Source organism: Mauremys reevesii, unplaced genomic scaffold (assembly GCF_016161935.1).
Source record: "Mauremys reevesii isolate NIE-2019 unplaced genomic scaffold, ASM1616193v1 Contig78, whole genome shotgun sequence".
In the NCBI taxonomy this organism is placed as follows: Eukaryota; Metazoa; Chordata; order Testudines; family Geoemydidae; genus Mauremys; species Mauremys reevesii.
This window is the reverse complement of record NW_024100893.1, coordinates 252,932-279,713: the sequence shown is the minus strand read 5'-3', so window position 1 is coordinate 279,713 and position 26,782 is coordinate 252,932. Positions and strand designations below refer to the sequence as shown.

The 26,782-nt window shown below is 49.7% G+C and overlaps 1 protein-coding gene across 1 annotated transcript; it reads right to left on the bottom strand.

Annotated features, from left to right (window-relative positions):
* Positions 1 to 3,591: 3,591 nt before the first annotated feature.
* On the bottom strand, positions 3,592 to 25,660 carry LOC120394783. Its single transcript, XM_039518938.1, has 5 exons — positions 25,613 to 25,660; positions 12,555 to 12,647; positions 10,552 to 10,848; positions 8,074 to 8,160; positions 3,592 to 6,264 (listed from the first exon to the last, which is right to left on the bottom strand). The coding sequence occupies exons 2-5, from the start codon at positions 12,613 to 12,615 to the stop codon at positions 6,002 to 6,004; spliced, it is 708 nt and encodes a 235-aa protein (XP_039374872.1). The 5' UTR covers positions 12,616 to 12,647; positions 25,613 to 25,660; the 3' UTR covers positions 3,592 to 6,001.
* Between the last annotated feature and the right edge of the window lie 1,122 nt (positions 25,661 to 26,782).

The window sequence follows — 26,782 nt, the reverse complement described above, 5'->3', positions numbered from 1 at the left end:
CCATTCCACATCTCATCCACAGATGCTGTGAGTTTGCTACAGTCCATCCTCCTGAGCCAGGCTCTTTAGCACGGGAGGGCTCCAGTGCAATCCCTGGTGTCAGCCAAGAGGGCGTCTGTCACAGGTGCCCTGGGGACACCCAGAGGCCTCCCAGGCTGATCTGATCCTTGTGTCAGTGTGTGACGCTCCATGCTCTCCCAGGGCTGCTGATCCAGCCTTCAATCCCCTTTAACTCTGGGATCCTTCTCTGTTTTTTCTGCCCCACCCAGGTGCCTCATCCAAACTCTCCATAGTCCCCCATGTGGCCCAGGTCCATGCCAGCCGCAATGCCACAGCCCTGCTGCCCATCTCCATCCGCTCCCTGGACCCGGCCTGGGAATACTTCTACATCTCGTGGGACTTTGCCTCACGGAACTGCCCCATTCTGGTGTTGGTAGTGGATCGGTGCCAGGGGGCTGCCCACCGATGGTGGGAGCCCCCCTGCCAGCTCATGCTTGACGTGGCGCGAGAGTACAAGCAGCGGGCAGACGTGACCCCGCAGAACGGCTCCCTGGTGCTGCAGGGCCTGCGGAGTGAGGACACTGGCACCTACCGGGTAACAGTGAAGGGCCCCAACGGAGAGACCTCTGCAGACGTGAACCTGACGGTGACAAACGGTAACACATGGGGGGGAGGAGGGCATTTAGGCTGCAGGATGGGGAATGGATGTATGAGTAGGGCTCTCAACTGGGAGTCAGGATGCTGGGTTCTATTTGCTAGGTCTGGAAGGGGGGATGGGATCTAGTGGGAGCCAGGACTCCTGGGTTCTCTCCCCAGCTCTGGGAGGGGAGTGGGGTCTAGTGGTTAGAACAGGGGAGCTCCAAGTCAGGACACCTGGGTTCCATTCCAGCTTGGGCATGAGGGAGCTTGGTCTAGTGGGTTGGGGCTGGGAGCCAGGACTTCTGCTCCCACTTGTGCTAGAACCTCTCTCTCCCTTTCATTGCTGATGCTCCCAATGGCCTCAATTGCAGCAGGAGCAGCGTGGGAGGGACTCAGTGTTGGCAACTCCATCCGGCTGGGCTTCAGTGGCCTGGTTCTCTGCCTCCTGGGGCTGATAGTAGCAGAGGTGAGTGATCCCTAGGGCAGCTTTTGTCACTCTGTGGGACAGGCTAGAATGTGGGACATCACTGGGGCGTAGGGGTGGTGAGTGCTGGAGAACATCACAGTGACCAAGGCTTTGTCTATGTAGTGGATGGGACATGTCATTCTGCATGAACTGTGATAGGCTGGGGCCTGATATTGCTGCAGCTGACTGGATGGGAGTAGGCTGGAGGGAGGTGGCAGCAATTGTCCCATCCCATCATTCCCATGAACGGTGTGTGGGGAGGGGTGCATATCACTCCTGCCCTATTAGCAGGAATAGGACCTGTTCGAGGTGGGGTGTGTGGGTTGGGGGGGTGCTAGGCCATGGCCCCTTGCTGGGACACATCTCCCCTGTTGCTCCCATAGAAGAGTGTGGGGTGCACATGTACCATCAGTCCCCCTCCTATGATGCCCCACCATCTCCACACCCCCTCAGTGAGTGGAGGCAATGCATTATTGAGGGGCAGGGATAGCTCAATGGTTTGAGCATTGGCCTGCTAAACCCAGGGGGTTGGACTAGATACCTCCTGAGGTCCCTTCCAACCCTGATATTCTACGATTCGAGGCCTTAGCCATGGTGCATTATGGGAGATGTAGTCCAGCTGGGGACATCAGCCCCTAGAGGAGAAAGGGGACTTGACATGACTAAACAACTCCCAGGAGGCCTGTGGCAGCAGCATTTCCAAATCAAAATAGTGTTTTTTTATGGACTTTCACTTTTTTTACTAAAAAAAATGAAAATTTTCTGCACAAAGAAGCCACTTTTTGAAAATAAATAAAGTTGAAACCCCCAATTGTCAGTTGAAAGGCAGTTCTGATGTACAATTTTTGACCACCCGGCCTTTCACCCCTGCCCTGTTTGAGGATTGTTTTTCTCTTCCCCAGTTTGTATCCAGTCACCAGCACACGGTGAGGCACCAGGACTTTGCATGAGCCTTCACTCAGGAAGAAACCTCTTCTTCCTGGCTCCCTTCCTCACAGTGTTTGATGGGGGATGCTGCAGCGAGACACTACTGTAAGAAAGGGAGTGATTCCCTGCTGACCCACTCAGGGGTGAATAGTTTCCAGCATAAACATTGACTGCCTCCTTAGTTTGGCTTGATCACAACTATAAATAGCACCCACAGTTATAAACCCAGCCAGGCCCTGCTTAATAATCTACCTGGCTGGTTCACACAATAGTGAGTTCCACGTCTCCCTTCAAGAAATAGTGTTTCCTCGCAGTAGTTTAATAGGAGGCCCATGCCAAGTGCTTTTGAAAACACTACGCTAAGGCCTTGTGTTGACTAGGATATAAGGTGTGTGATGTTCACTAACTAGCACATGCTAGTAGCCCTGTGTAGACATGTCAATGTGCCTTTTACAGGTGTGACAGCAGTTGAATTAAAACTTCTTTGCACAGGAACGTTCCCCTGGTATAAGCTAAGGTGTGAGTTTAAACCAATTTACTGACATAACTCCTGTGTGGACACTCTTATTCTGGAATAAGGGAGTTACAGTTACACTGGCATATCAGTCTAAGGCCTTGTCTACACGGGCAAATTAAAGCGCGGTAACTTGCTCGCTCATGGGTGTGAAAAATCACACACTCCCTCGAGTTCAGCAAGTCTGAGCGCTGTAAAGCGCTTATGTGAATTCCATGTACCAAAAACCTGATAACTGGTCAGTAGTTTATTATTTTTTTTAAAAAATGGGTCCATTTTGAAACACAGCCAACTTCAACATTTTTCACAAAGAAGTTTTCTATTTTTCAAACAGCTCTAATTCGTTTTCAGGTAGACATGATTTTATCAATATTTCTTTTGTCATGGAGAAAAGAACTGACACATTGTAAAACATTTTATTTTGAAGTTCATTCTTCATATTCAGGGCCGGCTCCAGGCACCAGCCAAGCAAGCTCGTGCTTGGGGCGGCATATTCTAGGGGGTGGCATTCCGCCCAAACCTAGGGCAGCACGGCAGGTTTTTTGGTGTTTATTTTGGTTCCCCGATCTAGCCGCCCTGTAGGGGGCGGAGGAGGGGAGCAGCCTGCAGCAAACTCAGCAGGGCAACCCGTGTCCTTCCCTCCCCGCTGACCGGAGCGGCGGTGAGCCCTCCCAGCAGGCAGCGCAGCAGCTGGGGCAGCAGGGCGAGTGCCCCACTGAAGCACTGGCCACCCCTCTTCTTTCTCTCCCTTCCCCGCTCCCTCCCACTAGACCGGGTGCACACTCTGCAGCACAGGGAGTCCCCCTGCACCCTGGCTCCAGCCGCCCTGTAGGGTTTTTTTGTTTTGTTTTTTTCCCCTGCTTTGCCACTCCAGCCCTGCCGTGGTTTTTTTTTTTTTTGCTTGGGGCAGCAAAAAAGCCAGAGCCGGCCCTGTTCATATTGCAAATATATATGTTTGGCTGTTAGCTTAAGAGTCAGAGAAACAAACTTTTGTTTAAATGCAATAGAAAAATGTAATAAATTGTTTATTGAAATTGTAGAAAAGTAGGAATTAAAAGTAATACAGTTAGAAAAGAGGGAATGAACATATAAAGTGCAATAACTTATGGACAGAATATATTAAATGTAGCACCTAGAATACATCCATTTGTCACATCAAAACAGTGTCATGGCTTTTTTTTTTAAAAATTGCCTAACAGAAATGGCAGACCAGACATTAATTTAACAAAATACTGTCCCGGATAGAAACTCATTTCAGTAGTACTAGGGATACTGTTGGAAAATAGATTTCTGGATTTTAAAAAAAAATTATTCTATTGTATAAAATCCATAGATCTTAAAAAATGTGTTCTGAAGAACAGTAGTTTTTAGCATGGCAGTAGATTTGTTAATACTGAATAACAAGAAATATCTGGCTCTTATATAGCATTTTTTATCAGTTGATCTCAAACATTTCACAGAGGAGGTCAGCATTTTACAGATGGGGAAACTGAAGCACAGAGCTGGTGAATTTCCTGGTAATGCAAGGTGATAGATCTATTTGCTGTAGTTTGCTGATTGGATTTAATTGATTTGAAAAGTCTGAGGCATCTTAGTTCACAGAAACTGTACAACACTGAAATAAGGGTTGAGTTAGTGTAATTCACAGTGCAATGTACCGCTTATGAGTCCACAGTGATATGTCTCAGCTATATATTGCTGCCCTGTGGCTGGAATTAGAACTGCTCACCTGTGTGGCTTTAAAGCCCATAGAGCTAATACATAACAGAGATTCTTAGCTTAAGTGGTCACAGCCTGTGCGTTTGGGAGAGGAGAATGCAAGTTGTGCTCCCACTGTCACCTCCAGGTTTTGGTCAGCTACGGCGTGCAGTCTCGTTCCAGCCACGAAAGGCTGAGGTAGACACTTAGACCTGTGTCAAAGACTATGTTTTACACGTGCTTGGCAGCACGCTGCTTTCTTATGCGCAAGAAAAGGGTTGTGGCTAGATCGGTGGCAATGCTGGAGTTACAGTACAAAGATGATTATTCCTATTATGCTCACGAGTGGTGAGCAACACTCCAGTGGTTTAATGCTCCAAGACAAACATCGGCCACAAACCAGATTCTGCTCTCACGCTAGCATCGATCCAGAACGACCCCACTGCAGTCAATGGGGACAGAACCTGATTCTGATATCCAGGACCCAGTATAAATCCAGAGTGGTTCTAACTTGCTCTGGATTTACAGAGGGCTGGATTTATACTGGGGTCAGAGATCAGAATCTCCCCTGAGCCCACTGGTTTCAGAGGCATCATTCTGGAGCTACATTAATGTGAGAGCAGAATCTGGTCTGGTGCATACTGAGATGGAACAAAGCCGTGTGAGCACAGGTGCTGGAACTAGGGCTGCTGGCGGTGCAGCCGCACCCCCTGGCTTGAAGTGGTTTCCAGCATATCCAGGGTTTACAATTTGGTTCAATGCGTCTCAGCACCCCGCCCCCCCCCCCACTGTACAAATTGTTCCAGCGCCCCTGCATGTGAGGGTGGAGTAGGCCAGATCTTTTAATCTCTTGTTGCTTGGGACCTTATGTTGCTAAGAGTTCAGTGCTGGTACAGAAAACCCATTGGTCTATTCAGTGACTATCTGAAACCCTGCTGAGGAGAGTGGCTGATCCAGTTCCAGATGTAAACAAATTTTAGAAGGAGGGGTGGGGCAGGTTCTCAGTGCAGAAGAGTCCTATGGCTCTTCTTATGCTAGCAATAAATAAAATAAGTTACAATAACTTCACGATTTAGGGTCTTGAAGGTGCAGGTAGAGTTAAGATGAAACAAATGCAGGCATTTACATAGAAGACAACGTACTGAAATCTGTCCAGTAGAGACCACGCTTATTAGGCAAAGACCAGTCTCAAACACCCCACCCCAAGTACAAATCTACTAAGGTGGAACTTTTCCACCCTTATCAGACAGACACTTTCACAAAGCAACTAGGGGCTTCTGCTGATGAGTTGAGTGGTCACTAAAGACGGGTTTCAAAGTTTCCCTTTACTGACTCACCAAGACCTAAGCCCAGGGGTTCTGACCTTCGCTGCTAGCAGCTATAGGGCTGGCAGTGACAGGGATGGGGTCTGCCAACCTTCTCTCTGCATAGCCACTGATGTGGTCCTTATCACTGCAGTGTCTGGGCACCTCACCCACAGGTAGGGTCTCCCTTATTTCACAGGCACAGGGTAGATGCAGTGGCTGGCCCAGGGCCACTCAGGGAGTCCCAGCCCAATGCTTTACCCATTAGATCACCCTCCTGACCTCTCAGACTCTGATAGGAGCTGCTGCAGGGACATGGCAGAACCCTGGGGTCTTGGCAGAGCAATTGGTTCCTATCTCTGGTGCCCATGTGCTTTATTTACAGGAGTGGCAGATTAAAGCCATTAAATAAACAAGGTGAGGCCCCCTCCTCACAGAGGAGAGAAGGGTCACTCACCCCTTCAGACACTCTTCGTCCTCCTGGGCCCTGCCGTTCACCAATAGGTCTTGCTCCTGCCGGGCCTGATCTACTTGGCGTTCGTTTGGCTGGGCGGGACGAGGCTGGCGCTCTATGGTGTTGCTGTCTGGAGGCTCAGAGCTTTGCCTTCTGCGGCACTGGGACAGCCCAAATTTCTTCAACACGATCACTATGACAATCACTCCCACTATGATCACCCCCACTATGATCCCTAATAATATGTGATAGTCCATGGGCCCTGCAATCAAACAGAGTGAGACGGGCATTAGGCCAGCAGCAGCTCCCATTGCTATTGATCAACAGAGAAGCACCCACCTGGCTTTCACCATGTCCCAGACCATGCCACGCCACCACCATCCCTCCTGTTCTCTGTCCAGTTGTGTCTCTGGACTTTGCATCTTTTCTGGGTCTTAATTTTCTCTCTCATTATCCTCATCAGCAATTCTTTCTTGCTTTGTGGCATCTCAATGAGCACCTGGGTCTGCAGAGAGCCTGAAACAATCACTGCCTGACCTGGGGTGGGGACGGATGGACAGAATGTACCTGTGTCCACACCCTACACACTATTGTAGTAATCTTTGTACAAAGTATGCCTTGGGAGGTATCATTTGAAAACTCAATCTGCCTGTCATCATTTTCCTGGTAAAATGTGTGGCAACATTGTGATGTGAAGTTTTAAGATTTCCCCACCATATGCTGGTGTTAACACCTGTTCCAAACTGAGGTGGGCAAACAGGTCTGGCTTAAGCAAAGGAATGTGAGTTCTGCTTAATTTTCATTTAAACAGTAAATAGTCATCAAGCAGGAAGGGAAACAAAGGAAGCTCAGAGAGGGGACAAAAAGCAGCAAGGAACATCCTTCCCCTAGACTTTTTGTCCCTGGTAGCCAGCTGGAAATGTTTTCCAAGAGGGGGACTGAAAATATAAAAAGGAGGGACAATCACCCCAAGGCACCCCTATCTCTCTCACTGCTCATCACATTTATGGCATCTGAAACAAAGGAAGCATTCCTTGGATTCTGGGAGAAAGGGTCCTGACCCAAGACGTTTGGTCAGTCAGACTGCTGACGGCACGTGATGAGAAAACTTGGCTTTGAATATAACACAATTTAAGTTAGGCACCAGTTGTGTTTTTATCCTTTTTTCATGTAACCATTTCTGACTTTCATACCTCATGATTTGTACTTGCTTAAAAATCTCTTTGTAGTTAGTTAAACTTGTTTTATCTAATCCAGTGTGGTGAAATTGAAGGGTCTGGGAAACTCCATTGGGGGAGGCAAGTTGTATGTATATTATTTCTACTAAGGATATAATGGACTTTATATAAACTTGTATTGTCCAGAAGAGGGCTGGGAAGTACAGGGCATACATTTGGGGGGGGGGGGGGGAAAATCTAGGACTGGGGGTGTTTGCGTCACCACACAGCATCCCCAAGGCTGATGAAAGCGAGTGTAACCCAAGTGTGGCTGGCAGGCTGCAGTTACGCACACATACACCCACACACTATGTGGCTTGCCCACTGGTGGCTGTTTGTGAGCAGGGCAGCTGGGAGCTCCTTCAGTAAGGCATCATAAGGCACCCAAGGTTGCAGGGCAATGGTGGCCCAACTGCTCATTAGTCTAGATTGTACCTGGGTGTGTCACAGGGAGGAATCTGCCCCATGCTTCTCACTGGGGTATTAACTCCCAGCCCCACGGCTCCAGTGGCCCCCAGCGAGTGGGTGTCTCTGTGTGCAGCAGGAAATGAAGAGCACAGTGGGGCCAGCCCCACCACTCGAGCAGAGACACCTCAGCTGCTGGGGCAGGCACTGGAAAGCCCTGTTGCTGCTACCCCTGCTTGAAAATCCCTGAGAGCGCTCTCTGCCTTTAGCCCAGGATGGGGGTGATGCCCCCTGCCGAACCAACCCACTCAGCTCTCTCCTGCAGACACCAAACGTTATCCCCAGCCTCCTGCTCAGGTCACTGGCCCAGCCAGCCTGGACACCCCCAGGCTTTCATACCCAGAGCGACTGGAATTCCCCAGACTCTCAGTGAGCAGAGATCCCCTCACCTGTTGGCACAGAGGCTGTCCCCTCACGGCGGGTGGTCCCAGATATAGGAGAATCGGGTGGTCCCTGAGTGGAAGATGGCTGGCGATCTGGAATGAGACACAGAGAGGGGATTCTTTGGGCACCATTCCAAGAGATGGGAATGTAGCAGAGTGTTCCTGAGTATCATGGTAACAAATCTTGGCGAAGAGGGGTTTGACGTGGTGTGAAATCTGCATGCCTCCAGCCTCCCTATCACCACATCTCAAACTGCTCCACGTAGGGCTCCTGGGGGAATTCTGTGCCACTGCTGAATTTGTGCAGAAATTAATGTTCTGCGCAGAATTTTCTCTTCTCCCTACAGAAATGGGCTGCAGAGCTGCTGGCCACAACTAGGGGGTGCTGGACCCAGCAAAGCCCAGCTCACAAATAGAAGACACTGTTGGGAGAAGGGGGAGGGAGCTGGAGGGTTCCCAGCATGCCCTGAAGGAAGGAGGCGGCATGCAGGAAACTCCATAGAAGCCCAGACCCATCACCAGGCTGTCTCTTCCTCTGGATCCCTGGGTTCTGGGGGTGCAAGTGTCTGGGCTGGGGGTCCAACAGCTGGGCTCTGGGGGGGGTAGGAGTGTGCATATGAGTGTCTGGAATGGGAGGGGGTAGAAGGTGTGGGTGTCTGGGGGGGTGCCCCATAGCTGGACGCTGGGCAGTAGGAAGGTTGGTGTGTCTGCTAGGGGTACCCCGCGGCTGGGTTCTGTGGAGAGGGGACAGAGAAACAGGAACTGGGTCGTTGTAAGGGTTTTTTAACACCCTATTCTTGGGGGAATTTTTGTGTGTGTATGTATTGTTACAGACATACTTGCTGACAGATCTTTTGAAATAAGTTACCAAAATAACTGAAACTGACATGAATCTATTGTTTTGACAAATAAAATTTGCACAATTTTAAAATATTGTGCGCAGAATTTTTAATCTTTTGGCACAGAATTCCTCCAGGAGTAAAAGACAGACTCCACTTCCCTATCCGGTTCCTGTAGGCAGATGTCAACCTGGGCGATATCTGAAACCAGGCTTTTGTTTTTTAGGCTGCAGTCTTGTTCCCCAGAATCCCACCTTCCATTGGAAAAAATGTTACTAGTATTCAAGGTGGGGGGGGAGACCTATGAAAACATGTCCTGAGTGTAACACACACATCCACTTGAGTCTGCAAAGAGCCTGAGCCAATCACTCTGAGAGGTGGGAGCTGCCCCATGCTTCTCAATGGGGCATTAACTCTGAAGTCTGGTGCCAATTATTAGCATTAACTATTTCACTGCTGATCAAAGCACAAAAGCAAGGAGCGGGAGGATCACAGAGCTGCAGAGTGAGAACAGTTTCATCTTGGTGCTTGGGAAATACCAACCTTTTCCCCCTCTCCTCCCACTGCCCCCAGTCCGACCTGTAGAGCTAAACAACTGGAGGGACCTGAACTCAACAAGCTCAGCAGAGCCCATGAGTGTATCTAACCCAGAGGTGGGCAAACTAGAGCTTGTGGGACCGTCTGCCCAGCCCTTGAGCTCCCGGCCTGGGAGGCTACCCCCGGCCCCTCCCCTGCTGAGCCCCCTCCCCCGCAGCCTCAGCTCACTGGGCCGCCAGCACTCTGGGCAGCGGGGCTGCAAGAGCTGCCGGCCTGCCCCAGTGCTCTAGACTGCGCGGCGCTGTGGCTGGCTCTGACTGGGTGGCTGCCAGTCCTGGTGCTCTGAGCGGCATGGTAAGGGGGCAGGGAGCGGGGAGGTTGGATAAGGGGAAGGGGGGTGGTTGGATGGGGTGGAGGTTCGGGGGGGCAGTCAGGGGATGGGGAACGGGGGGTGTTGGGTAGGTGTGGGAGTCCCCGGGTGGGGCCTATCTGGGCACAATGGTGTGTACAGGGGTCGGGGCAGTCAGGGGACAAGGAGCAGGGAGAATTGGATGGGGAGGGTCCTGGGGGCAGTCGGGGTGGGGGTCCCAGGAGGGGGCAGTCAGGGGACAAGGAGCAGGGGGGTTGGATGGGTCAGGGTTCTGAGGAGGGCAGTCAGGAGGTGGGAAGTGGGAGGGGGCAGAGGCCAGGCTGTTTGGGGAGGCAGAGCCTTCCCTACCTGGCCCTCCATACAGTTTTGGAACCCTGATGTGGCCCTCGGGCCAAAAAGTTTGCCCACCCCTGATCTAACCCCATGGAGAGGGGGCCGGACCCAGAGAGCCCAGATGAGCTAACGTGGTCCTATCTGGAACATCTACAGAGCCCACCCTGAGCGGCATTTCAATCTGTTGGCTCTAGTGGGTGGCGTCTTGCTGGTAGGGACACATGGTTCCCCCAGATATCGAGTCCATCCTTTGGGACCCTCTCCAATTGAAGGCTTTCCCCTACAGTCGCAGCTGGGAAAGCCTCCAGGACACTGCAGGACATTTTGCCCTAGGTCTGGAGAGACCATGACCCTGGGCCCTGTTATAGGCAGAAGCACCTTCAAGTGACTGTGCATGTGACCTACCCAGCACCACCAGATGCACGATGTTTGTAGCGACACTGTTTCCATTCAGGTGAGGTGTAATGCTGTAAATCCCTGCGTCAGCTTTGCTCACATTGTGCAGAGTTAAGCCATGTAGGTATATGCTGCATCTGTTTCTGAATTCAGGGCATAAAGGTCCATTTTCCAAGCAAACCAGGCATTTCATCCAGGCGTGGTTCGAGTCTGCTCTTCTACTCAGTTGAACACACCGCTCAGCAGTGTTAAAGGGGATATTTACAGACATTCCTTCACCTACAATCTCAGTTCTTTCAGGGGAATCTTCAGGAATTAGAGGGAAAAATAAAAATCAAGATTAGCGTGAAATTGAGGGAAGCATTTGAAGCAAGATGTGTGAAGAGCAGGGAGTAGCGAACGAGCATCTGCAGTGCTGGGGAGTGCCACTAGATGACCGTAGAGCACTGCACCCTGTACCTCCCCCAGGGCCGCCCAGAGGATTCCGGGGGCCCGGGGTCTTCGGCGGCGGGGGGCCCTTCCGTTCTGGGACCCGCCGCTGAAGTGCCCCGAAGACCCGCGGCGCCCCGCCGAATTACCGCGGCCGGACCTGCCGAAGCGCAGCCCGATCTTTGGCGGTAATTCGGCGGAGGGGGGCCCCCGCCGCGGGTCTTCAGGGCACTTCGGCGGCGGGTCCCGGAATGGAAGGGCCCCCCGTCGCCGAATTATCGCCAAAGACCGAGCTGAACTTCGGCGGCGGGTCCCGCTCCGTCTTCGGCGGTAATTCGCCGGCGGGGGGTCCTTCCGCCCCGGAGCGGAAGGACCCCCCCGCCGGCGAAGACTGGGAGCAGAAGAAGCTCCTGCGCCCGGCCCCGCAAGAGTTTTCCGGCCCCCCCAGAGGGAGTGAAGGACCCCGCTCCAGGGGCCCCGAAAAACTCTGGTGGGGGCCCCTGTGGGGCTCGGGGCCTGGGGCAAATTGCCCCTCTTGCCCCCCCCTCTGGGCGGCCCTGACCTCCCCCTGTAGCTGTTCTGTGGCATCAGGGCTATTTATTCCATTCCCAGGGCTCTCCAGGAAGCTCTCAGAACCTGCAGGAATTCTCACTCCTGAGCATTTCTATCCAAGGGCTCCCTGCAGGTTCCCCACCCCTCCGGCAAAGAGACCAGTGGTGTTCACGGCCTCATTTCCCCTGCTCCAGCAGCTCCACCCACAAATTACGTTGCCTCTGAGTCTGAAGCGCTTTGGGATAATTCTAGGATGGCAGCATCTCTTCTTATTAGAACAACTAGAGGTCCCCGCTGAGATCGGGGCCCCATTGTGCTGGGCGCTGCACAGACACACAGGGAGAGACGTAAAGGGCTTGAGGTCTAAATGGGTGGCTGATACAATAGAACCTCAGAGTTATGAACCCCTCAGGAAGGGAGGTTATTCATAACTATGAAATGCTCGTAACTCTGAACGAAACATGCTGGTTGGTCTTTCAAAAATTTGCAACTGAACATTGATTTAACACAACTTTGAAACCCTACTATGCAGAAGAAAAATCCTGCTTTCCCTTTATTTTTTTAGTAGTTTACATTTAATACAGCACTGTACTATATTTGGTTTTATGGGTTTTTTGGTCTCTGCTACTGCCCGATTGTGCACTTCCAGTTCCAAACGAGGTGTGTGGTTGACTGGTCAGTTTGTAACTCTTGTGTTCGTAACTCTGGGCAGGTCTACATTATGGGCTGATTTATCACATCTAGTATAGATGCAATAAATCGACTGCTGATTGCTCTCCCGTCGACTTCGGTACTCCACCGAAACGAGAAGCGCAAGGGGACAATTTAAAATAATGAGAATAATGTCACCACTGCAAACACACCACTGCAAGTAGATCTAAGTATGTCGACTTCAGGAAGTTGCATAACTTAGATCGATCTTCCATCTGAGATTCTACCGTAATTGTGTAACGGCACCACCTGGTGAACACCTGGCACAACACCAAGAAGGCATTTGAGGAGTCTGGGGAATTCACATGTTCACTTCATACCTGAAAGAGACCAATGTATGAATCCAAGCATGAGCAAAGGTATCCAGGATCTGGGATTCATTATAGCAGCTGATGCCTCCTTTGTCCAGTGATCTAAGAACAGAACAAAGACACTGATGCACTGACCTCTCTTTTCACCCACCGTGTCATTAACAGCACAGTTAGCAGCTGCCAGAGGCCTTATCCAAGGAGGCTTGCAACCTTTATCTGCCCAGGTGCCATATGGGCCAGGAGTACCGTCCATTCTCCCCATAAGGTGACAGTGCAATGTTCTCCAAAGCAGACCTCACCACTTACCCAGCACTTGTCACGGCCTGACTAGATACCTGCAATGTGCTCTGTATGGGGATTATGAGTGCCGACTTCAGCTCATGCAGAATGTGAGGTGAGAAAGGAAGCGTAAGCTAGCCCTGCTCCTTCCATGTCTGCTTAGACTCACCCTTGAATCTGGCCCACAAATCCTTACAGGAAACTCCGAGCTGCCAACTCTCATGATTTGGTCAGAAATGGCAAAATTTTAGGGCTGTTGGTGTTTTTAAATGGTTCTCCTCTGATTTTCTTAATCAAATTTGCAGAAATTTGCCATGATTCAAAATGGCGGTTATTTCCCAACACTGATGGAAAGCCACAAGCCGACCTTTTTCAGGATGGCTGTCATTCCCTGCCGCATGAGACTCTCAGCTTTCATAGTGTTAAAAAAGGTTTCTAGCCCAAAGCTGGAAAACATGAAATCTAAAGACTCAAACACCAGAACGCACATTTTAAAATGGACCCAAAAGTTGAGATTATTATTTTTCCCAGACCTGATTCGTTATTTTTGCACACTTAGGGTAGGCAAAGCACAATGTTGACAATGAAGTGTTGTCACCGGGTTTTATAGACTTTATAGACTTTATACTCCAAGCTGGTAAATGGGGGATGGGAAGGGGAAGGGAAAAGGAAGCCCTCCCCCCGACACACACACATTTGAATCTGACTCAAGCAAACATCACAGCATTACACAGCCTATCCCCCTCCATCAGAGACGGTGGTTTTCAACCTGTGGCCTGCGGACGTGTCCACAGACTATGTCTAAGATTCCCAAAGGGGTCCATGCCTCCATTTGAAATGTTTTAGGGGTCCGCAAATGAAAAAAAGGTGAAAACTGCTGATCTAAGGAATTCCAAGGACTTTGCAAATGCTAACGGATTATCAATTCTTGGCACTTATACAGAACCTATTAATCCATAGATGCTTTCCTGAGCTGGGTGAGCATGTTTCCATCCATCCGAGAGGATGAATTAAGCCAGAGCCAATAACCAACACCCTGCCATGCTCACAGAGCCAGTCAGTAGCAGCGCTAGGAACAGAACCCAGGCATCCTGACATATCTTCTATTTTAACCATTAGACAACTTTCCCCCAGGGCTGGATTTAAAATGTGTGCTCTGACCACTAGACATCACTCTCCATCTGGGGAAAAAAACCTCAGGGGTCCTGAGGACCATCCTTCTTCTAGCCACAAAGTGAAACAGTAACTCTACCCCACCACAACATACAAATCAGCAACCACTGTAGTAGAAATCAAATTGTTTATATGCTCTCCACATCCTAATGGGCACTTCAACTCTTCACCTGATATAAGCGACGCCCAGTCAGAGCCTGCACCCCTCACCCCCCCCAACCCAGTGAAAGTGAGTGAGGATGGATAAGAGCAAGTGACGGAGGCAGGGGGGAATGGTATAAGCAAGGCGGGAAGGGGTGGGGTGATGGTGGGGCCTTGAGGCAGGGCAAGGGTGTTTGGGTTTGTGTGATTACTAATTAGCCAGTTGGCAACCCTTGGCCCCTACCCCCTTGAACCATCTCCCCCTTCTCCCCAAAGCAGCCCCATACCCCCCCCCAAACCATGCTCCCCACCTACCCCCTCCCTGTCTCCTCACAAAGCCTGGCTCTTGGCCCCGGCCCCCTTCTCCCCTCCACCACTGTCCCTCTCCACCTTCCCACTGCCTCCTCCCGGCCCCACAGTCAGCAGTGGATCAGACCTGGGGCTCGGCAAGGCCCAAGCTTGGTCCTGGGGGCTCCCCTGGCCCCTCCTCACCTGTCAGTGACAGCTTGACGGGCACATTCCTCCAGCCCCCTGATTGGGCATGTCCCCGGCTGTTGCGGGGCTTGGCGTTGCCGTCGCTGGGGCTGTCCCTGCCTCTGGGGCCAGGCAGGAAGTGGGGCCGCGCCAATGGAGTGTTGGGCAGGGTGGCAGCTGGACAAGAAGCCTGGCTGTGCCCAGCATCGCCATAAGTGGGGCCAGTGCCAAGGAGGAGGTGCAGCCGCTGCTGCCTTCCCCTGCTCGGGGCCCTGGCAGCAAACACAGCAGATCCCCATGTCCTCACTACCCCTTAGGGAAGGGATTGGGAACCTATGGGCTGGATGAAATTAAGCAATGGGCCAGATCCAGCCTGCAGGTTCCTCAACCCTGGGCCTGGTCTAAGGGATTTAGAAAGTTTCAAACCATGTTGCCAACTCTCACGATGTTATAAAAACGCTACGTTTCCAGCCTTTGTGGATGCAGAGAAAAATTTGAAAATACAACCACGACCTGATTCCATCCTGAAGACTCAGAAACCAGAAAGGTCAAGAGGAAAAACAATCAATTTTTTTTTTTTTAGTCCTGGCTCATTTATCAATAAGGCTGCGATTCCTTCATGGAGGTTGCAGAAGTCATGAATTCTGTGAATTTCCATGGCCTGAAAGACTTCTGCAGTGGCTGGAGACCAGCTGTACGGGTGCCTCGCGACCAGCCACACTGGCCACTGCTGGAGCAGCCCTGGGGCCAGCTGTTGAGGTGATCCCCAGTGCCAGCTGCACCAGCCACTGCTCAGGTGTCCCTGGGCAGCTAGCTCAGGGGACCACCCGAGTGGCTGATATGGCTGGCTCCAGGGAGCGCTCAAGCAACAGTGGTCCTGGGGTGGCCAGAGCAGTGGCCCCAGAGGCTGTCTGGAGAGCAGTCCCCAGGGAACAGTGGTTGCCAGGGGCAGTCAACCCCCAGCACTGGAGCAGAGCCCCCTCCAGAAGCAGCAATTTAGTCTAAAGTCATGGACAGGTCCTGGGCCATGAATCTTTATGTATACCTGTGGCTAAATCTTAGTCTTATTTATCAATGCTTCAGATTGGCAACACGTGACAGAGAGAGGCTAGAGTAGCAACTCTCATTCTCTGTGGATTGGTGCAGTGTAGGACCTGTAACACACTCTCTACGCTTGGGGTGAGTGTGAGTGTGAGTGTGAGCTCACACCCAAGCCAGCAAGTTAGAGCACTTTTAACTTGCCAGTGTAGATAATCCCTGAGACTTAATTCAGTGAAACATTTTACACATATCCCGTCAGAAACAAAGAATCCCTTATCACTGTATCTGATTGCACAGAGTCTCTAAGCAGTTTCCCAAGTTGTCTTATCTGCTGCTGGGATTTCCTGAATTTTTAAAATTTAATTTTTTCTTTTCATTTTAGAGCTGACTGAATTTCTGGCCTAGTGTCAAAATTTTGTTTGAGTCAATCCACCAATGGGGATTGCATATTTACAACTGCTATTCTGCCTCTCAGTCTAGCTCTTAGCGTTTTTCCGCATGTCATTGTGTACAACTTGATTCTCAAATATTCAATAAAGGCAGGATACTATTACCTATAATGTCTTTCTCCCCTGGAAAAAAAATCTATTCTAATTTTTGCAGAAAATTAGAACTGCCATCATGGGTCAGACCAATACTCCGCCTAATCTAGTATCCTGTCTTGTGACAGGGCCAACGCCAGGTGCTTCTAAGGGAATGATCAGACCAGGCAATGACTCATTGAACCATCCCATTGTCCACTCCCAGCATCTGGCAGTCAAGGGACAGTTTAGGGACATGCAGAGCATGCGCCTGCATCCCTGATTATCTTGGCTAATAGCCAATGTACTTATCCTGAGGGACTGATCTAATTGTTTGTTCAACCCATTCATAGTTTTGCCTTTCAAAATATAATGAACACACATTTACAACCCCAAGATATCTTGACAACCACAAGAATTCTAAAATCATGAGTTACACACCCTTGAGTCAAGACATTTTAATAAATAAATTATATCTTTTTTATGTGCCTCTTTGTTCCTGAGTCTGTAGGGCAGGGCCACCCAGAGGATTCAGGGGGCCTGGGGTCTTCGGTGGCAGGTCCTGGAGTGGAAGGACCCCCAGCCGCCAAATTGCCACCAAAGACTTGGAGCGGAAGACGCTCCGGGGGCCCGGGCCCAGACAAGTGAAGGACCCCGCTCCAGGGGCCCCAAAAACTCTCGTGGGGGCCCCTGCAGGGCCTGGGGCAAATTGCCCCACTTGCCCCTCCCTCTGGGCGGCCCTGCTGCAGGGTGCAGTAAGGCCAGTTCCAATGCCTTGAGCCTAAACACCTGAATGAATCTTAGTCTACCCTCATACTCCCAAACATTTCATATACCTAAGGCCATATCTACACTTATAACTTGAGTTAACCCACACTTAGTCAGCATAGAGTCACTACGGTTACTATGCCAAGTATCAGGGGGTAGCCATGTTAGTCTGTATACACAAAAAAACAACAACAAGGAGTCCGGTAGCACCTTAAAGACCAGACAGGTCAGACAGGGGAGGTGTTGGCCATGGGATCCAACTTCTTGTAATGCATTGTTAACTATCCACTAATATACGTATCCCATACATAAAGTTTACTTTTTTTTCCCTAAACCCACAAACATGCCTGGCCCACCTCACTGTCTGCCATCTCACACAGAATCATGGAGCTTGCATGGCTCTGCACTATTGTCATGAGCGTTCGCACCCAAAGGTGCATGCTCCTTTACTATTTGCAGAGCAGCAAACATACATGTGGGGTGTGACATCATACTCTACATTCTTTAGGAAAATATGCTTATGATCTGGATATGACATAGCTAATATATACTTTATGCAAGATGGCTGATGTGGGGTATCATTGCAAAACTTTAGACCTATTGACTGTGTTTATCCAGCCTGTATGCATGTAACATTTATACCTGAGGCAAGAAATATTGACCATGTCTCTGTATTTCAAATGTGCTCTGTTGGATGAGGCCAGACAATGTTAGTGGCTTATTTGACGGAACACACAAAGACATATTACCCCAGGAACTGTGTGCAATAGGAACCTCTGAACGATAGTGTTATACAATGGGGACTACTTGACCTCTGCACAGTGGGTGCTGTTTGACTCAGGTCACAGCACAAGAGCCTTCCAGAAATTGGGGGGGGGGGGGGAAAGGGGAAGGTGGACAATGACAGCCTACAAGAACAACCAGAAACACCTGAGGTACAAAGACTGAACAGTGAGAAGTGATTGTCCCAGCAATCTGGATGATGGGAAGACACTTCAGCTCTGCTCAGCATACCGAGAACAAGAAGGATCTGACATTATCAACCACTGAAGAATAATCCAGGTGTGTATAATATATCTTTTGTCCCCATTATGCAGACATAGACCTTTTTCTCACTGCTAATAACACTAATGAAAACACCACAAGACCAGTTAAGTTTTAACAGTGAAGACAAAGGCTAAAGAAAATGTCTCAGAAATTAAATGAGAGCACAATGAGGTGACGTGAGTATCACAGTTCTGAGTATAATTTGTGGTGATACCTCTTTGCTCCATAGCTGTGTGAAACAGTGACAGAAGTGGAAGTCTGTATAAAGCACAATGGTAGATTTTCTGCCTGTGAGCTTGCTTTCCAAAGGAATTAAGTATTTCACATACTATTTATAATGTTTTTCACTGCTCTCAATGTTTTGTGTGCATTCAATGTTTTTTTTTTTTTAATTAATAGACGGTATGACCTACTATGCAGTGGAAAGGGACTACTAAAGATTTATTTTTAAATGTTCAGACTCTCATTAAGGTTTTTCATGCAATAGCCATGAAATTCCACTTGCAAAATATTTTTTAAACAGTCCTGAAAATATAGGAATGTGGGGTTGGTTCTCTCTTCTCCAAAAATGTGTTTGGTATCAAGTGTTTGTCTAATGCAGTGGTCCCCAACCTTTTCGTCTGGCGGGTGCCAGACGAAGGACCACGGCGGCGGTGGAGCACAAGCTGAAGTGGCGACGCCTCTCGATGACATCGCTTGTCGGCGGCAAGCGGCGTCATCGAGAGGCGTTGCGGCCGAAATTCAGGGGCAACGCCTCTTGATGATGTCACTTGTCAGCGACAAGCAGCGTCATCGAGAGGCATTCCTGCCGAAATGCCGCTGAAATTCGGCGGCATTTTGGTGGGTGCTCCACCAGGGGTCAGGACGTGGGCGCATTTAGCTGCCCCCACGGGCACCGCGTTGGGGACCCCTGGTCTAATGGGTATTTTGAGAATGGCGACTAAGCATCTTGTCATACAGCGAAAGTGTCACTTAAGATTTCTTGAGTAATAAACATGTACATAAGGCTGTGACACTGGCCCTAAACCATGGTGGATTTGATTTAAATCAAATTGATTTAAATCATAATTTAAATCAATTAGTCAGGAAGACTCAATTTAATCATGGTTTTCTAGATAAAAGTCCATTCTTGTTGGTTGTTATAGCCTTAGTACATATTCTTCACAACTCAGAGTTAGATATAAGTTTCATTTCTAGAAGGTACACACTAAACATTTTTAAACAGTGATTTATTTAGAAAACCTTTTAAGAGTAGTTTTACAGCTATATCAGAAAATGAATGTGTGACATTCTATATCTTGGGAGAGTGTGCCCCATGTTCCTCATTTTCATATAATTGTGATCTTACATATAAAGCATGCCATGTAAGGTATCAGTGGAGAGGATTAGGGTTAGGGTTAGACACCAAACCTGTCCAAAGAAAAGTTTATGGCATATGGTTTTTCCTTTCAGCTTAACCTAGAGATATGCAACAAATTGGGACTACAGCATAGCTTCACCAACCCATACCATCCACAAAGCAACGGACTAGCTGAAAACACCAACAAAACCATCAAAAGGTAATTTTAGGGCAGGGAAAATTACAGTATTAATAGAAAGGAGAATACACTATGACAGAAGCTACAAATTGCTTCAAATGTTTAGTGCATTGAAACTCAACTTGTCTTTTATTTAAAGTCACATCCCACTGCACTAGGATGGCCTCTTTATGCCTTTTCGATTGCATACAATTTCTCTCAGTAAAGACAGTCCTTTCTCCTTCCCCCACAAATAATCCATCCCCATTTTTTACAGAGCATTGCGCAAGTTGGTTGATGACAGTGTGACTAATTGTGATGAATTTCTTGGTGACGTATTTTCTTTGAGAACAAAACCAAACATAACAACCAAATTGTCACCCTATCGACTACTGTATGGCTTTGAGGCAAGATTCCCAGACCAAATCTCAGATAACTACACGGTAAGTGTCCTTCAGCTTTCAGGTGCATATGTTATTCTGCAATGGTTCTTTTTACAAACACAACTCCTTTTCCATTTGTTTCCAAAGCCAACAGACTTTGAGGAACTTGATGAAGAATACTCCAAAGAGTACATCATGAAAATTGAAGCTAGATGTGATGCTGAAACTAAACTGACTATTAATAATATTTCAAAAGCACAAGAAAAGCAACGAATACAGTACGCCAAAACTAAGACTTGTAAACATGGGGAAATAACATTCAAGGCTGGTGACACTGTCATGTTACTGAATGCAAGAAGGAAAGCAAGAAAGGGAGGGCAGCTACAACCTACCTACGTGGGACCATACAAACTGCCGCTGTAGAGGGCAAAAGAGTTACATTAGAAAACAAGTTATGGAAAGGTTTACAAAGTTGTACAGTATCTCCCAACTAAAAGTATTTAAAAAGCCTCCAAAATTCGGTGAGGAAAACATATCACAGAGAAACCTGGAAAAGGAAACTGCTGTGGATGACCCTGAAAACCTCTGAGGTAGGAGAAATGGGAGGCAATGTATCTAACAAGCCTCATAACACCTAAGTGAAGGTCACATACACGGAAAAGGTGGAGTGTGGAGTGTCAAGAGTTTCAAGCAGTCATCCAGGTGATTTTGATGACATGGTTACGGGGGATGATGAATACAGAATGGTTTCTCAAAGGTGTTGCTTACCACACAGTTGTTTTTAAAGAATTTGTTGACATACTTCCATTTATCAAGCACATCAATAGTTTCCATGTAGGAATGGAATGTTTGTTTGCAAAAATAATTTCTCAATCTCTTTTGTACACTACCCCACACAAGAGTGGTGGGAGGCACACCAACTTCTATCTAACACCTGGTTATAGATCCAGAGGGGTGAAAAGATCTGCTGCTGAAATCAGAATTGTAGCTGGCCTATTTACTCTTGAGTTAACCGGGTAGGGGAAAGTTGAGAGGACAAACTGTAGGCACACAAGCAGTAGAGTAGCTAGCGGGGGAGCAGCCGCTCCCCCTCAGCGCATTTTCCAAAAGAGGCGCCTTTCCACGCAGCCAGCACTGGGCTACAGACTCGGAGTCTGGAGCTGGGTTTTGCATGCGGCCGCCGGCTGACTCTCGGCTCCGCACCTCCCTCCCATATCCCCAGCCCAGCTTGCTCCGGGGCTGCAGGTGGCAGCTGTTTGCCTGGCTCCCTGGTGATGAGGAGGAGGCGGCAGCTCCCGCCCACCTGCAGCTGCCCATCTCACTCAGCCAAGCCTTGCTTGGCGCACGCCACCCAGGCAGGGATGGGCTCTGCCGGGATGGGAAGGGGTGGCAGCACAGCCCCGCAGTGCAGCAGGGGTGGGGGGACTGAGAAGCAGCAGCCCTGTTGGTCCCCGGCAACCCTATGCAGAGCGAGGCGGCTGCATCGCAGGAAAGGCAACCACCTCCTGAGCCGTCCTGGGCGAGCTCTTGCTCCTGGGCTGGTGATGCAGGAGGCCGAGACCTTCCCTCGGCGTCAGTATTGAACCAGCGCCGAAGCATTAAGCTCAGGGACACTGTGCTGCCATCTCTCAGAGGAAGCTTAAAACCAACGTCCTGACCATGTGTGATCACTAAAGCATCCACTTCCTCACTGCTTAACCCTCCTGACCTGGCCAGCGTGGGCGATTGCATCCTGATGACCCATCTTGCCCCTGCAGTTGTGACAGGAGGAGACTTTTTTTCACTGTCTCGCCTGTGTCACACCGTTGTGGTGCAAATTGGCTGCCAAGTTCCACTCCAGAAGCAGCTGCATTTCAGGCTGGGATGAATGGTCTCTCTGTCTGTATAGATGTATTCTATAAAGTGCATCAATGGCAAGTACTGGTATCCTGCTGGGATGACAGCCAGGGAACCATGATACTGTGTTGCATTGTTTGCATCTTTAGTTGTGATGATGCCACACTGCAGGACACTATCGTGTGTCCTGGGGCACAGTCATTATGTGACACCATCACAATGCTCTACATTAACATGCAGCTCTTTAATGGCTCATGCTCATGGGACACAGGACATTTACAACAGTAGAATCATAGGAATGGAAGGGACCTCAAGAGGTCTTCTAGTCCAGTCCCCTGCACTCGTGGCAGGACTAAGTATTATCTAGACCATCCCTGACAGGTGTTTGTCTAACCTTTATTAAAAATCTCCAGTGACGGTGATTCCACAACCTCCCTAGGCAATTTATTCCAGTGCTTAACCACCTGACAGTTAGGAAGTTTTTCCTAATGTCCAACCTAAACCTCCCTTGCTGCAATTTAAGCCCATTGCTTCTTGTCCTATCCTCAGAGGTGAAGGAGAACAATTTTTCTCTCTCCTCCTTGTAACAACCTTTTATGTACTTCAAAAATGTTATCATGTCCCCTCTCAGTCTTTTCTTCTCCAGACTAAACAAACCCAATTTTTCCAATCTTCCTTCATAGGTCATGTTTTCTAGATCTTGAATCATTTTTGTTGCTCTTCTCTGGACTTTCTCCAGTTTGTCCACATTTTTCCTGAAATGTGGTGCCCGGAACTGGACACAATACTCCAGCTGAGGCCTAATCAGCCTATTACTGTCCTGAGACCTCCAGGTGAAGTGGCAATCCAACTGTATGGAAGCAGGAGACATGCATTCAACTCCCAGCTCTGTCAATGACTCCCTGGGTGACTTTGAACAAGTCACTTTGACTGTGCCTCTGTTCTCCATCTGTAGGTACGTCTACATTGATGCTGAAGGTGTCATGCCCAGCAGTAGGAAACATACTGGTGCTAGCTCGAATCAAACTAGAGTGCTAAAAATAGAAGTGTAACAGCATGAGCACCAGGAGGGGCTAGTATCAGAGGGGGAGCCGTGTTAGTCTGGATCTGTAAAAGCAGCAAAGAGTCTTGTGGCACCTTATAGACTAACAGACATATTGGAGCATGAGCTTTCGTGGGTGAATGCCCACTTCGTCAGATGTATGAGTGCTTATCAAAGGTCTCAGGGTGGATCACACTCAGGATGGCTAGCCCCTTGTACCACTGTGGCTCCATTTCTATTTTTAGCACACTAGTTTGATCAGCGCTAGCATGGGTATGTCTACACAAGCTGGAAATTACACCCCCCTTTTCCAGTGTAAACATACCCCAAATCATGGGGATACTTCCTTTTGTCCACCCTCTGCAAACTCTTTGTACTCTATGTACAGCTTCTGGCTCAGCAGGGCCCTGACTTCACGTGAGGCTTCTAGGCTCTACTGGACTTGTTATTAATAATAATTAATATGCCACCAAGAAATAAGGGAACCATTGGCTGGAAACCAAGCATGCAGCACTACAATAGGCACCTGTCACTTGGAAGTTAACATGGATTCCAAGCAGGGCCGGCTCTAACTTTTTTGCTGCCCCAAGCAAAAAAGAAGAGCGCCGCGCCGCCCGAAGCCCCCGCCCCGAGCGCTGCGCTGCCCGAAGCCCCTGCGCCCCCCCGAGCGCTGCCCCGACAAACCAAAAAAAACACCCCAAGCTCTGCCCCGCCCCAAGGTGCCGCCCCAAGCACGTGCTTGGTCGGCTGGTGCCTGGAGCCGGCTCTGCTTCCAAGCTTTCAGTTTTATCACAACAGGACATCCAAGGAGACCTCGACAGAACAGCACAAAAGCCACAATCTAGTGGGGAGAGCTCCTGGTGGCTCTAAAGCCCAGCTGGTGGCAGCAGAGGAGGTGGAGAAGGAAGGAAAAGGTGGGGGAGGGGTGTTTTTTTTCTTGTGGTCTCTCTTCAGTGGCGTCTTTTCTCCGCGAGCAGCGCAGCCCGGGGAATGACTCTGCCACAGCCTGGGGGAAAGGGGTGACAATTACAAACTACTGTATTCTGTGATTTACTTTCTAGAATTTAAAGTATATCTAAGTATAATCTAAAGTTCTCTTTTTGATACGGTCTCCCATGACCGTCTCATAAACAAACTATGGAAATGCAACCTAGATGGAGCTAAGATAAGATGGGTGCAAAACTAGTTGGAAAACAGTTCAAACAGTAGTTATCAGTGATTCACAGGCTGAAAGGGCTAAGTCAGGCTGAAAGGGCAGAACGAGTGGGGTTCTCCAGGGATCAGTTCTGGATAAGTTTCTATTCCAAATCTTAATCAATAATTGAGATAATGGCATACAGAGTACAATTATCAAGTTTGTGAATGATAACAAGCTGCAGGCACACAAAATGGGAAATGACTGCCTAGGAAGGAGCACTGCGGAAAGGGATCTGGACCACAAGCTGAATACAAGTACTCTGGAAAGGGATCTATGCAAAAAAAAAAACAGATCATCACTCTGGGATATCCACTCTACTGTGTGCTGATTAGGCCTCAACTGGAGGATTGTGTCCAGGTCTGGGCACCATATTTCAGGAAAGATGTGGACAAATTGGAGAAAGTCCAGAGAAGAGCAACAAAAATTATTCAAGATCTAGAAAACATGACCTATGAGGGAAGTAGCATCTTTTTACAAAAGCTGCTTCTTACAATTTATACACATAAATAACTGCTACAGAAGCACATTTCTACATGTAGCAATTTCACATACACTATAGTGCAAGACATGCTCCCTGTCGGCATTTGCTACATCAGGTAGCAGTTTACTACAATAGCAGTTTCTTACCATCCATTCTGTATCAGTAACTGCTGCCAGTAGCACATTCCTACATGGAGCAGTTTAATACACTACACCGGCTCCTCCCCAGCGGCTGCAGCACTGTCAGTGCGGACCAGCCCTAGCCCAGCAGGGGGCGCAGAGCCGGCGCAGGAGACAGAGCAGCAGAAGCGCCGCCAGTCCCCAGCTAGTTCAGCCCTTGCGCTCTGGCCCCTGCAGGGCGCTGTTAATTACTATCCATACCGAGCTCTCAGCAGTGGAGGGCTTGGGTGCTTCAGGCCTAGTGCCTGGGGTGCCCTCTCCCCAGTCCTGTCTCTATTCAAAGCAAATAGGAGCTTGCAGGTCTTCAGGCCAGAATCAGCTACTGGGGTGTGTCTCATTGGGGAAGTGGCGCAGGCCGAGGGATGTGCTGGCTGCTCCTTCCCGCCGCCCTCATTGGCCTGGAGCAGCGAACCGCGGCCAGTGGGAGCCGGGATCGGCTGAACCTGCGGATGCGTCAGATAAACAAACCAGCCCAGCCCGCCAGGTGCTTACCCTGGCGAGCCACATGCCAAAGGTTGCTGATCCCTGCGCTAGGGTGTTACACATGCAGGTTTTATGGACTCGGTGCTGGTCTGTCCACTGTGTTAATTGAAGGGAACTGCCTGCGGTTTACGTCACTATCTCTGATGCCTCTTTGTCCATGGTCCTGCTACTCTGGCCGCCCCCTGCCCGCTACAAACTCCCTTGGAAATCTCAGCCCCAGTCTGCGACCCACAGCCCCCTCCCAATTGTCTCCCCCCCCCAGCGCCCTACACCTCCCCCAGGCCCCATTTCCCCTACACCCCACGATGGGTCTCTGCCAGTGCCGGCCCCCCATCCCCTTCCCTCCCCCCCCCCGGGTGTCTCTGGGGCTGAGGATCTCCCTGCCCCCCGCCCTCAATTCCCCCCTGCTCCTGGGTGTCGCTGCGCCTCTACCAGCCCCCCCGGGTGTCGCTGGGGCGGGATCTCCCCCCTCAGACCCGCGCCCCCCTTTTCCCAGACACTCACCGGGACAGCAGAGCAGGAAACGCTGAACCGCACACGGACGCGCCACCAAAAAAGTAAAGCACCCAAGGCCCAGAGCCGGTTTGTTAGATGCCCCTTAACACAAAGGGGGCCGGGCAGACGGGCGGGCGAGCGAGCGAATTGGTGCGAGGAGACGTGTACATGTGACTCCGATTCCGAGGGGCGGGGGGGATAGACACAGGGAGCGAGTCAGTTCCCGGCACTGGCTGGCCCTCAGCCAATTGCACAGGGCTCAAGACTGGCGGGGGGGAGGTAACCAAGCGGGTTTTGGGAGCTGCGCCTCAGCTGGCTTGTTTGTGAGTTTTTTTTTTTTCTAATGCAAAGTCACCACAGCCTTCACATATTTTTAATCATAAATAATTACTGCGACAGTTGTTTGTCTGACTACATTTTTGAACAACCAAGCACTAAAAAGCATGTTCTTCAAGATGTACTATTATCTCTGTGCTGCTTCTTTTTTTCTTTAAACTGAAGCCACATAACAGAATGGTTTATATTGTGTGTTTAATGAATGAAGCTAACTGACTGCAATAAATGCACAACTTTTGTAAGCCCCAGGGAATCTTGCTGAAGTGGACTTTGTAAGAAAAACTGCTAAAATGTTATGTATTCTGCTTTTTCAGGATTTGAAGTGTCCAGAGAAAATGTTGGCAGCATCTCTGCAATATTTAAATGAATTTGGAAGTGCTGATAGTTTCCTTCATTTTTTTGGTAAGATGACTTCAAATGGAGAAGACCTGAGTCGTCGTAGCGTCGCCGGCGGTCTCAACCACCATCGGTTCCTCTTGGTAAGTACCGGATGGCAGGCTCAGCTGCTCCTCAGGGTAGCTGGCAAGAGGCAGGCTCGGCTCCTCCTCGGGGTAGCTGGCAAAAGGCAGGCTCGGCTCCTCCTCGGGGTAGCGGGCAAGCGGCAGGCTTGGCCAGTCCTCGGGGTAGCTGGAGCGGGGTAGGCTCGGCCAGTCCTCGGGGTAGCTGGAGCAGGGTAGGCTCGGCCAGTCCTCCTCTGGGTAACGAGCGAGGGGTAGGCTCGGCTGGCCCGGTGCAACCTCAGGCCGGCCGTGGCCTTCTGCTGTCTCCCCCAAGGGAGCTCGGCCGCAGACGTCTGGTCTCTACGGCAGCTGCATCTCAACTGAGCTCTGCAGGTGAGCTTGT

Excerpts from the sequence above, each read along its gene's own strand:
- LOC120394783 (XM_039518938.1), bottom strand. The coding sequence starts at position 12,615 with ATGAATCCCAGATCCTGGATACCTTTGCTCATGCTTGGATTCATACAT. Across the intron at positions 10,849-12,554 it reads CATACATTGGTCTCTTTCAG|ATTCCCCTGAAAGAACTGAG; the intron begins GTATGAAGTGAA and ends TAATTCCTGAAG. Across the intron at positions 6,265-8,073 it reads GACAGCCTCTGTGCCAACAG|GGCCCATGGACTATCACATA; the intron begins GTGAGGGGATCT and ends GTTTGATTGCAG.